We start from the raw sequence: 12,448 nt of genomic DNA on the forward strand, positions 1-12,448 counted from the left end.
AGTCTTATTTCTCTTTTCTATAAAATGGGGATAGCTTACTTTCTTCATAAGACTGTGTTGGGAAAGCATTTAATTGTGCATTTTGAAACGACTTCAGCTCTACACAAATATCAGTTACTACTGGATCTCCACATTGGTTTCTTGATAGAGTTTCAGGAAAACATCTGTGAAAGGGTGGGAGATAGCTATCTAATCTCAACGCTCTTTGAGATCCGGAGGGTTTGGGCTTTCCCGTCCAACAGCTAGTCAGGGGCCGAGGCTTGAGGACGCTGGGTGGGCGATCAGTGCTTGATCAAACTAGGACCGAAGGGTCTGGGCTAAACTCCCTGCTTTATTTCTTTCATGTCAAAAGTCACAATCTACAAACCCTGATAAGGACTCAAGAGAGGTAAGCCAAAAAGAAGATGAGTGAAAACCGAGACGCTGAGAGAGGGTCTGTGTCTGTTGTCTCGGGAGGAACATTAGAGCCAGAGAGGGAGGATGTGCCGGAGGGAGTTCGCGTCTGAAAAAGTGGAAGGGGAACGGAACGCAGGAACTCCACACCCCGAGTGAAAGTGAGGCCCAGTGAAAGGGGCCAGCCTGTGGAATTTCGGTTCCCGCCCTACGACTCCCGGCTTTGACTACAGTTCCGCCCGCAGCAGCCCAGGGCCCCTTGCCCCGCCCCCAGGGGTTAATCGGATCGTACCATTATGCCATCCTAGGGGCGGAGGTGAAACGTGGGCTAGTCTTGCAAAGCAAATAGTTCTTTGTCAGAAAAAACAGGGTTATATATATGATCTGAACGTTTCTTAGTTAATATATTTCCTTTCTGCCTGCTAGGATCCTCTATACTCCCTGAAGAGTGCCAGGAGTCCGGCCATGTTTCCCCCTTTCCTTTCCGTAGTTGGTACGTTCCCCCGGGAGACGTAGGCGGGGAGGCGTACATAAACCTCGACGCAGGAGGCGGGGTTGCTCAGTCCTCGAGGCGTCGGTGCTCTGTAGTGTTGGAACCTTCTTGCTTGTCGGCCTGTGCGCGCGTGCGCGGACATGGCCTCAAACGGTATGTAAGGGCGCGAGGCGATCGTGGCGCGCCGGCCCCGGACCTCATTCCCTCCCAGTCCGGCTTTTGTTTTTCGGTGGGACCCGGGCGGCTATCGAGTGCAGGATCTTTTCCTCGCACCACTGGCTAGAAGCAGCGGAGAGGGGTGGAAGGGGGAGGCCGATGTCGCCATTTTGTTTTGCTCATCTGGCGCCTCGCGTGGGGCGGGAGGTCGTCCCTTCGTTGCCCCCTTCCTTGAGGTGAGGGTTGGGAGAGACGCGGCTTAGTGGTTGGGAATGGGAGGCATGGATGGAAATGCTCGGTCTCCGTATCTTCTTCTCCCCCTCGTCCCCAGCCCCGCGCTCGGGCCCGCTTTGTCGCAGTGCTGCATCCGGGCACTCGGAGGAGCGCGCACGCGCTTTGCTAGCCCCTCCTCCCCTTTCTGGCGGCGCGAACCGCCCCCCCCCCCCCCCCGGTCTCCTGTCGGCCCTGCTTTTTGTCGCGAGACCCTCGGCTGGAGGCTCCGCGGCGCGCGTCCGGTGTGGGCCGCGCCCCCGGGGTCCTTCGGGAAGGGGCGGGACCGCCTCGTTCCCGCCTCGCTTGCCACGCGGCCGGAGGCGGAGGCTCGGGGTCTGGGCCGCGCGCCCGCTTAACGGATGGGGGTGGGGGGCTGGGGAGTGGTCCAACGGTCTTGAGGACTGGGCCCGAGGCCTTTCCCGCCTGAATTTCCTCTTACAGAGGTGGGAACTGAAAAGAACGGTCGCCTGGGGCCACACCCTCTCTCGGTGCTTTGGCTCTTTCCTGCGGGGGAAGCGCCTCGTTTCCTGTATCGAGGAGATGAGCCGATCAGGCCCGTGCGTCTTCCATGTGGCGTTTTAAAAAGCACTTTCGCTGCTTTGGATTCGCCTAGTATTCCCGCAGCCCCGAGTTAGCCAAGAGGGATAGGAAAACACACTTGTTTGGGAGCCACAGGGCTGGGGGGTTGAGTACCAGCCAACGTGCTGATCAGAGTGCTCTCTTCCCTTGGTTAGCTGGCTTTGCACCAGAAACTCCCATTTCCAGGCTCCAAGATTGGGCAAAGGGTGAAGCGTGGCGTTTTGTGAGACATTCTTGTTCTTTGGATTGAGAAAGCGGAGGCTCCCTTCGGAACAGTTCTGCCTCTGGCTTGAATTAAAAACCTGTCCTGCTGAAACAGCTGTGTGATTTCAGCCTAACTCTTGGCGATGTCTTCTTTCTCGAGGGAGCGTGGGAAAGAAATGTGTAAATCTTTGCAGTTCTGACATCGATTGAAGTTGCGGACAGGTTGCTGCTGTCCGCTAGCACTCTTGCTTTTTCGAGTACTTAAGGCGTCTTTCTTGGTTTTGTGGAAATGCGCTTTCTCGTTGCGTTTTTCATTGTAAGAAAACTTGTCTGGGGTCTCACCAGACTGCCCCTCTCCATAGAGTTTCATGAGGGAATATATGCCTCCTTTGTTGATTTTCTTATCTGGGGACCCGGAAGCTTAAGTCTTTAAGCTCGTCTATTCTGAGAAATGGCTGAAGGTAATATAATCCTGTTTTTCTTTTGCAGACTATACCCAACAAGCAACCCAAAGGTGAGTGTCCTTTCTGGACTTACAGAGTTTGTAGAGGGCGAGGGTGGTTAAGGTGTCTTTTCCTGAGAGCACTGTTTTTTTCTCCAGCTATGGGGCCTACCCAACTCAGCCTGGGCAAGGCTACTCACAGCAGAGCAGTCAACCCTACGGGCAGCAGAGTTACGGTGGCTACGGCCAGTCTGCGGACACTTCGGGCTATGGCCAGAGCAGCTACGGTGGTTCTTACGGACAGACCCAGAATAGTGAGTCTTAGTGGGTCACCCCACCTCTTCTGCTCTTTGTGAATGTTGCTTTTCTTAAACCTAAGCAGTGCTGAAACATTCCCCTTAACCAGTCTTTGACCCTTAAAGCTCTTTGATGTTTTGAGTCCTTTGAAACAAAAAGACTTAATTGGTTTGTAATCCTGCTTCCTTTTCTTTTCTGTTACTTTTTACTTTTCTGTTTATGCTGCTATTTTCCCAATTTCCCCTAAGCATGAAAGTGAAATGAAGGTGGGAGGAATATTCTCTAGAGGGAGAAATGCTTTAGGCTTTTAAAGAGGGAAAATGACTTGCTTGAAGACGTTTGAAGTCAGGTGGCATCGCATGGATACACCAGGAAGTGGAATTTGCCCTGAGGTCCCTGGAGTGTAAATAAAACGCCTTGTCTTTATTTGTTCTGCCAGGGGCGGGCAGGTTAAAGTGCTGTTAGTGACAGATCTCTTGGGCTGTGACTAGTGGTGGTCCTGGAGGCTGGCTTTGGGGGTGTGTGGTATGAGATTAGAACTTAAAACTTGAGTAGAAGTTGAAACACGGCTTTCAGGTAGAAAGGTAATCTCTTTAGCTATGAGTTGCAAGATTGCCAAGCATTTTCTAAGAAGTTGACTTACCAAGTACAGGAGGCATTAAGTGGTATACAGTGCTGTTCTCAGTGCATTCCCTGCCTGTTCTCTTTCCTCATAGCTTCTGTGACTTCCCTTTTCCTTTCCTTGTAGCAGGCTACGGCACGCAGTCAGCTCCCCAGGGATATGGCTCAACTGGTGGCTATGGCAGTAGCCAGAGTTCTCAGTCGTCTTACGGGCAACAGTCTTCGTACCCTGGCTATGGCCAGCAGCCAGCTCCTAGCAGCACCTCAGGAAGGTAAGGAGTGGGTGTGGAGAGGACTGAAAAGATTAGGGGTTCAGCAGTGGGAGTAATTACCAGGGGTAATGGAGGAGAGGTGGTCTCTGTTGGGGCAGAGAATGGGATGTACCAGAAGTGAAGTCCTGGACACACTGGCATTGTGACTCTTGTCTTTTTCTCTTCCCCTAGTTACGGTAGCAGTTCTCAAAGCAGCGGCTATGGGCAGCCCCAGAGTGGAGGCTATGGCCAGCAGTCTGGCTATGGTGGGCAGCAGCAAGGCTATGGGCAGCAGCAGAGCTATAACCCGCCTCAGGGCTACGGGCAGCAGAACCAGTACAGTAGTGGTGGTGGCGGCGGCGGAGGGGGTGGCGGAGGTGAGAGGTTTCCTTCTGCTCTGTCTCATCCCTGCTTTTCGCGAGAAATTGTATTCTAGGCCCTTACCCTGAAAGGGTTCTTAAAAACCCCAGCTTTATCTGCATTTCTATTGATGTTTATTTCCTGGCACTCTTGAACTGTTTCATGCCACCCCCCAGTCTGTTTTGTCCTTTTTAAAGGCAAGCTGTTCTTTCCTGACAGGTAGCTATGGCCAAGATCAGCCCTCCATGAGCGGTGGTGGCGGCAGCGGTGGTTATGGCAACCAGGACCAGAGTGGTGGCTACGGGGGAGGCCAGCAGGACCGTGGGGGCCGTGGCCGGGGCGGTGGCGGTGGTTACAACCGCAGCAGTGGCGGCTATGAACCCAGAGGTCGTGGAGGTGGCCGTGGAGGCAGAGGCGGCATGGGGTAGGTGTCTTGTGAGCCAGGGAGTACCATCAGTGGGACGGGAGGAGGGTTGCATGAGTCTCCCTTGACGCCTAGTCCTGTAGTGCATGGTTAGTCTGATCTGGGAATTTGTGAGGGCTTTGAGTTGGGGTCTTGACTGTTTCTTTTTCGTACATCCATCCCCATTTTATTTTTGTGAGAACTTGGGAGCCTGAACTTCTACCCACACTTCTGTACAGAGATTTGAGTACTGACAACTTTCATCTCTAAAGAAAAAGAAATGTAGGGGTGTATGTGGATTGGAGTCATTGATATCCTAGGCAAGAAACATGGAAGTAAAGGCTTCTTTCTCTGCAAGGGAAACCGATGATCCCACTCCTGGTGACAGGGAAACTTGTTACTTGTATTCCCATGTGTCCGCTAAAGGAGCTGTCAATGGTTAACCTGACTTGAGCTTCCAGGAATTGGCTACTCTCTCTTCCTGTATTCTCTAGTCACTTGAATCCACGAACTTGACTTGTACTAATCTGACGGACTGTAATGATTTTGTGTGTGACTTGGTTCATGGGGCTCTCTGAAGTGTGCAGACCTTTTGGACAAAGTACAGTACACTCGACAGTGGTCTCCCACCTACTTGCTCCACTGTCCCCCTTCCTCCGGTTACTTGTCCAGCTGGACCTTCTTTCCTCCCCTTCCTGCTGAAGCTGAAGTAAAACCTTAGATTTGATGTTAGAGCATTTGTCAAGTCTGTTGGTAAATAACGATTGGAGGCACCCTTCTCTGTCTCTCTTGAGAAGGGGAGGAATGTCAGTGTGTTACTCCTTTTGGGGAAAAAGTAAGTTTTTAAAAAAGAGTTTGTGTATGGTAAGTATTCAGAGGGGGGGTGGGGGCAGTGCCAAAAACCTTACAGAAATAAGGAAAACTCTTGTGTGCGTGTGTTTATAATGCAAAACTTTAAAAAAAGAAAAGCAACTGTTATGTGACTGTTAACTTGCTCTGCATTTTATGTGCCACAGGTATGAAAGGTGACATTGCAAAATACTCCGCTCTTCTCGCAGTGTAGAAGGGGTGACCCCGGGGGTGGGGAGAGATCAAAACCAGCTCAGTAGTTAGGGAAGGGCTTAGCTAAGTTTTGTCTCGCTTTAAGGGGAAATTGCCTTTGGTTTTGACTTTTTATGGAAAGGGGTTGGGTCTGCTTGCTGCTTTCAAAGCAAAAAAACAAACAAAAAAAAATCACAAAAATGTGTTCAGGGCTACCCCAGCCTGGTGTGAAGTGTCTTCTGGGTAAACTGGGGGTAGGGTTTTTTAAACCAACTACTGGGTTGGCAACTGCTTGCGACAAGAGGAAAAACATCTGCTACGTCGGAAGAACGGCCAAGGAAAATGGGTCATTTTTTTTTTTTTTTCCTAGAGGAAATAGATATATAACCTTTTAAGCAAAATCCTTAACAATTGTGTCTGAGAAATTGCACACGTGTGTGTGACATGCTCACAGGTCAGACAAGGGGTGGTCAGGAAGGGGAATGTATTTTAGTAGCCACTTGCATTATCATTTTCCCGAAACACCTACCTATGTTTGGGGAATGTTGAACAAAACCAAAAACCGCCCTTTTGTAGCCGTTGGAAGCTTCATGTCCTTTCTTCTAACTTGTCTTCTCCAGCGGAAGTGACCGTGGTGGCTTCAATAAATTTGGTGGTAAGTGAACAGAGTTTCCAAAATTCCCAACTCCCAGCAATGCTTTGTCTGATTGTTCATTTGCAGTTGTCTTAGCGTGTTTTAAGTGTCAAAAGTTTTGGAGTGTCCATATCCACCTCCAGAAAGGGGTGGGGTGGAATGCCACCTGCTGCCAGATGTGTGCTAACCTGGAGGCAGGCAGGGAGTAAGACTCAGCAGTCGTCTGGTACCAAATTGGTTTGACCCAGGTTAATAAGCGGTGTTTAGGAGGCCTCTTGACGAGTGTCGCCACACCCGGCAGTTAGTGACCACCGTTACGAGAAACTGGAGAGTGTGCTGGAGCATGTGGTGCCAACTTGGCTTTAGGATCGATCCTTTGATCAGTGTGTCCGAGGCTTGTGTGTGTGTGTGTGTGTGTGTGTGTGTGTGTGTGTGTGTGTAACAACCTCCAAACGTTTTAATTCTGGACGAGGGATGAAGTATTGCCCTGCCCTGAGGATGGTGACGTTGGTATATATTTATGTATTAAATACTGAATGGTGTCAATGCAATCCTACATACACGTATTTAAACTCAACTCAGATGGGCTAAATAGCAACTAGCTCTGGGCAGGAAGGTGTGAACTGCTTCCAAGAAAGGTTGGGAGCATGTGTGGCTCATGGGAAATAATCAGGTCTTAATAACAGCACAAACTGAATTCATGGAAAAATGGCAAATTGGAGAAGTCTCCCAGTAAGCTGGAACTTTTCTGGTCTGGTTAACTAACAAAGGGTTTCTTGATTTGTCTCAACATGTAAAGCCAAAGGCTTGGGTTCATGATTTAGGTGTGTCATTGAGTGTGGGTACAACATTTATATATGGTGAATTCAGATAAACTTTGGGCGAAGATGGTCTCTGGAAAAAAAAAATAGAGGCTGCATTATGGAAATAAGATTTCTGGTCTGTTCCCTGGGACATGCTTAAAACATACAATAGCTATTTTGTATGATTTTTATTTTCATGTGGTTTTTGGGGAAACAACATGGTTTTAAGACTGGTTTCGAAAGATGACATTAAAAATTGTGCCACAAGGGATAAGTGTCTTTGGTGCTAAAGTTTGGAGAAACTGTATGAATGCATATCACATTGCTGGTGGTGAGCCCATTTCTCTCTGGGGCGAGAGAAGAGGGCCAAGCTGAGTTGGTTTGTTAACTTCAATGGGTCTCCCTCCTAGCCCTCCCAGTCTGTGCTGAGGACATTTCCCAGCCTGAGCTGGGGGAGGCAGCATTTTCTGAAGTGTGGAGTTGTCCCTGTGGGGACTCAAGTTACATGCAGACCTTAAGAAAAGGGGCCTGTGTCTTTCCCAGACCTGCCTAGGGTTTTCTCTGGGCAGGCAACCCAGAACAGGGTTTGGAGTGAGGCTGGCTGTGAGCACTTACCTGATATTTTGCAAAAGTTTGGATTTGGTGTTAATTTTTTTGCTTGTCTTTCTCAGCCTCTTAACTAACGGCTCCTCTTTCCTTGTTTTTTTTGTTTTTTTGTTTTTGTTTTTTCTTCTATGTCATTTAAGGCCCTCGGGACCAAGGATCACGTCATGACTCTGGTAAGTCCGCAGGTGGCAGGAAAGAAAGGCAAAAGTGGTAGCAGGACTTTCCTTGGATGTTGTTCAAACTTAAGGGAATCTGAAGAAGAGCGTTTAGGAGTAGCTGTGTTGAATAGTGTATTTAACAAGAAAGACACAGGGACGCACTTAGTGTATGTCTTGTTTTGATGATGTTTGTATAGGGCTTCCCTGGTGGGAATGCTGCATTTTAGTGTAAAATTAGTTTCTTGGGGGTCTTCAACTGAAAGTTGACAAACACTGGTGTGGTCTTGGGCAGTTAAATCCTGAGCCCTGGATTCTTTTATGAATTTCAACATATTTTAAGGGGTAGTTGTAAAACTAAATTTTAATTTGTGAAGCGGCTAGCATACAGGCACTCAGATAATGAAGCAGAGTTGGAGAGTTGGAGGACCTACAGCACCAGTACTTTATATTAATTGGTTTAGAAATTTTCTTTCTTGGAAAGCTAAGTATCAAAGTTCAGGTTACTAAGTGTCACTGACTTATCTTATTTCTGGTTGTTTCCTGTCTCCATGTTTCCTGCTGTGTTGGGCAAGCAGAACAGGATAATTCAGACAACAACACCATCTTCGTGCAAGGGCTGGGCGAAAATGTTACAATTGAGTCTGTAGCTGATTACTTCAAGCAGATTGGTATCATTAAGGTACTTATGGGAACTTCTCTGGCAGTCCAGTGGCTAGGACTCCTTGCGTCTACTGCAAGGGCACGGGTTTGATCCCTCATTGGGGAACTAAGATCCCCCCGGCCCCAATAGAGAGTGGCTATGTCCCCCCCAACCCCGAAAGAAAGACCAAAGGTACTTCTGGAGCAGAGTGGGTGCATTCTATTAGTGCTGCAGGCTTTGGGATTTCATACCTTCCTGAAAATAGAAGTCTTAATGGTTGCCTGCTTCATTTGTTGAGGAAAAAGCATTAACTGTTGCCATTCCAAAGGGAATCATTTTAACACAAAAAGGTACAATTGATTAAAAAGATGATTAAAACTTTCGAATTTGTAGTCTATAATCTTTGTCATTTAATATTGAAGGGAGAAGCAGTTAACAGTCGATGGCTTTCTTTCAAGCTATGTATGAAATAGGAAGGTATGGTTTTGATAGTGCTGTATTCTCTGATAGACTGATGTGATCTCATGTTGCTTTCTTCAGACAAATAAGAAAACAGGACAGCCCATGATTAATCTGTACACAGACAGGGAAACAGGCAAGCTGAAGGGAGAGGCCACGGTATCATTTGATGATCCACCTTCCGCCAAAGCAGCTATTGACTGGTTTGATGGTATGTCTGAGGAGGCTGGGGAGAGGGCAGCTAGCTTGGGGAAACAGGCTGCATTTTAAGGGTTTCTTTGAGTCTTCCAAGACTTAACAGCACTACCCTGTTGGTGTAGTCTTATATTTGGTTATGTTTCATGAGATTGTAAACATTTGTAAGAAGGCAGAGTCTTCTCTTGATTGTACCAGGTATACTTTGGGACCCACAGGTCGTAGGTCTTAATTAGAAGTCTCTTTTATACCTCCTTTATTTCTTATAGGTAAAGAATTCTCTGGGAATCCTATCAAGGTCTCATTTGCTACTCGGCGAGCAGACTTCAATCGGGGTGGTGGCAATGGTCGTGGAGGCCGAGGGCGAGGAGGTAAGGAGCTCTTTGTGTTGCTGTAAAGAAGTGATGGGGAGAGAAGAGGGAAGGAGGATGGTAAGGGCTTGTGTGGGAAAGACAGGGTAACCACACTTGGAAGGTGAGCAGACCTGTTCTTCGCTCTGTTCTAGGACCTATGGGCCGTGGAGGCTATGGAGGTGGTGGCAGCGGCGGCGGTGGCCGAGGAGGATTCCCCAGTGGTGGTGGCGGTGGCGGAGGACAGCAGCGAGCAGGGGACTGGAAGTGTCCTAATCCGTGAGTGAAACTGCTTAATTTTTTTCTCAGCCCTCTTGTACATGTGCCCTTTGATGTTAGGTTGTATGCCAAGTTGTTGCTTCAGTCCTGTCTGACTCTGCAACCCCAAGGACTGTGGATTGCCATTCCCTTCCCCAGGGGATTTTCCCAACCTGGGGATCAAACCCAAGCCTCTTATGTCTCCTGTGTTGGCAGGCAGGTTCTTTACCACTAGCACCACCTTGACCTTAGGACAGAGCTTGTAGTTTCTGCTAATGTCAGGGATAGGCGTGGCTGGAAGTCATCTAGACTGGGCTCAGTAACCTGCAGTCTTTGTCTCTGCTCCTGAGAAACGGGCCTCTTTGCTTTTCCGAGGCCTCATTTTCCTCACGTATCCCTGGGGTCACTGGAATCTTCATAGTTCTAGGCCTTGGCCATTTCCACCCCCCTCCTACACACATTAATTGTCTTATTTTTCCTTAGTACCTGTGAAAACATGAACTTCTCTTGGAGGAATGAATGTAACCAGTGTAAGGCCCCTAAACCAGATGGCCCAGGAGGGGGACCAGGAGGCTCTCATATGGGTAAGGAAGAGGCAGAGCTGGTGTTGGGATCTGCAAGGAGGCTAGACAGGGGGAGGGAGGATGGGTCTGGGGGATGTGATAGAGGGTTGAATCATATTTCTTTATTTCCTAGGGGGTAACTACGGAGATGATCGTCGTGGTGGCAGAGGAGGCTATGATCGGGGTGGCTACCGAGGCCGAGGAGGGGACCGTGGGGGCTTCCGAGGGGGCCGGGGTGGTGGGGACAGAGGTGGTTTCGGCCCTGGCAAGATGGACTCCAGGTAAGTAAGACTAAATTGAAAGGGAACTAGAGCAGTTGACCAGAGGTCATGGGATTGCAGGGTTTGGGGAGCGTGGTTTCATTTTGAGGGCGGGGTTGGGAAGCTGAGACTTATGCTTGGGTAGGAGACAAGGGAAGGAAACTTACCTGGGGGAGCTAGTCTGGATGCCCATGTGCCCTCCGTGCCCAGGGAGACGAGCTGTCTCGGGGTGGGTAGCAGGGCAGGTTGGGTTTTGGGGGTGGATGGGTAGAGAGGTTGGAACCCAGACCTCATGGATGCTCTTTCTTGCAGGGGTGAGCACAGACAGGATCGCAGGGAGAGGCCGTACTAGCCTGGCTCCCGAGGCCTTGGAGCAGCTTTCTTCCTGTACCCAGTGTTACTGCCCTCATTATTTTGTAACCTTCCACCTCCTGATCACCCACGGGTTTTTTGTGTCGGACTATGTAACTGTAACCATACCTCTGGTTCCCATTAAAAACCATCATTTTAGTTAAATTTTCTTCCTTTACCCCCTCTTCACTCCTGGAGCGTGGATGTCCAGGTCAAGAACGTGGGGAGTTTTTCCTCTATTCAGATCAACCAACCTGCCTTGTGGGAACTGGAATAAATTTGTTTGTTCCCGCTCAGCAGGAACTAGAATAAAGTGTTTGATACTTGGTTCAGGGGAGCAAAGGTCAAGTGTATCCTTGAAAGTAGAGATTAAACTTCTCTATTCACAGTAAAAATCAGATGAATGAAAGGGGTAAATGAAAAACATCGTGTGTTGCCCCCCATTTTTGTCCAGCCATGTGGAAATTTTTCTTCTACTGTGTTGATTGATGTGCTGATTTTTGTGGGCTTATTTTTAGCAGTTTTGTTCCTTTTAAGGAGTTCTGGCACTTTTCTAAGGGTGGGACTCAAACAAATTAAACTTTGAGGGTGATACTCAAGTTTGATTGACCCTGATTAGATCATGTAGTTAACCAGTTGGGTTTTTTCCCCAGGAAGGGGAGAAACTGAGCACCTGCCTAGTGGCAGATAGGCTGTTCACAAGTTTTCGCAGATGGAAAACGAAGTGCCTGGGTTCTGTAGCTCTCACAGTCAGGAAATGGTTTGACGCCAGGATGCAGTCCTTGTCATCTTCCAACTTGATTTTCATTTCTTGGCGTTTCTTTGTGAAACAAATTCCTACCCCAAACATTTATTTGCTTCAGTTCAGTTCAGTCGCGTCCGACTCTACGACCCCATGAATCGCAGCACGCCAGGCCTCCCTGTCCATCACCAACTCCCGGAGTTCACTCAGACTCACGTCCATTGAGTCAGTGATGCCATCCAGCCATCTCATCCTCTGTCGTCCCCTTCTGCCTCCAATCCCTCCCAGCATCAGTCTTTTTCCAGTGAGTCAACTCTTCAAATGAGGTGGCCAAAGTACTGGAGTTTCAGCTTTGGCATCATTCCTTCCAAAGAAATCCCAGGGCTGATCTCTTTCAGAATGGACTGGTTGGATCTCCTTGCAGTCCAAGGGACTCTCAAGAGTCTTCTCCAACACCACAGTTCAAAAGCATCAATTCTTCAGCGCTCAGCCTTTTTCACAGTTCAACTCTCACATCCATGCATTGCTCCATACATGACTATCTCAAATCCATACACGATCGTTTTCTGAATGTTGAGCTTTAGGCCAACTTTTTCACTCTTGTTTCATCAAGAGGCTTTTTATTTCCTCTTCACTTTCTGCCATAAGGGTGGTGTCATCTGCATATCTGAGATTATTGATATTTCCCCCGGCAATCTTGGTTCCAGCTTGTGTTTCTTCCAGTCCAGCATTTCTCATGATGTACTCTGCATAGAAGTTAAATAAGCAGGGTGACAATATACAGCCTTGATGTACTCCTTTTCCTGTTTGGAACCAGTCTGTTCCATGTCTAGTTCTAACTGTTGCTTCCTGACCTGCATACAGATTTCTCAAGAGGCAGGTCAGGTGGTCTGGTATTCCCATCATAGAATTTTCC

The 12,448-nt window shown here is 48.5% G+C and overlaps 1 protein-coding gene across 2 annotated transcripts; it reads left to right on the plus strand.

Annotated features, from left to right (window-relative positions):
• On the plus strand, positions 922 to 11,118 carry FUS (FUS RNA binding protein). Of its 2 annotated transcripts, none has more exons than XM_018040751.1 (15): positions 922 to 1,039; positions 2,588 to 2,612; positions 2,700 to 2,854; positions 3,586 to 3,730; positions 3,902 to 4,086; positions 4,289 to 4,493; positions 6,134 to 6,168; positions 7,697 to 7,729; positions 8,290 to 8,393; positions 8,895 to 9,024; positions 9,278 to 9,379; positions 9,514 to 9,637; positions 10,100 to 10,200; positions 10,313 to 10,460; positions 10,752 to 11,118. In XM_018040751.1, the coding sequence occupies exons 1-15, from the start codon at positions 1,027 to 1,029 to the stop codon at positions 10,789 to 10,791; spliced, it is 1,545 nt and encodes a 514-aa protein (XP_017896240.1). In that variant the 5' UTR covers positions 922 to 1,026; the 3' UTR covers positions 10,792 to 11,118. The 2 variants fall into 2 exon arrangements, with proteins under 2 accessions (XP_017896240.1, XP_017896241.1); XM_018040752.1 differs by having other exon boundaries at positions 3,589 to 3,730.

This window comes from Capra hircus, chromosome 25 (assembly GCF_001704415.2).
Source record: "Capra hircus breed San Clemente chromosome 25, ASM170441v1, whole genome shotgun sequence".
Lineage (NCBI taxonomy): Eukaryota > Metazoa > Chordata > Mammalia > Artiodactyla > Bovidae > Capra > Capra hircus.

Coding starts and splice junctions, on each gene's coding strand:
- FUS (XM_018040751.1), top strand. Junction 4,087..4,288: donor CGGCGGAGGGGGTGGCGGAG/GTGAGAGGTTTC, acceptor CTTTCCTGACAG/GTAGCTATGGCCAAGATCAG. Junction 9,025..9,277: donor AGCTATTGACTGGTTTGATG/GTATGTCTGAGG, acceptor TATTTCTTATAG/GTAAAGAATTCTCTGGGAAT.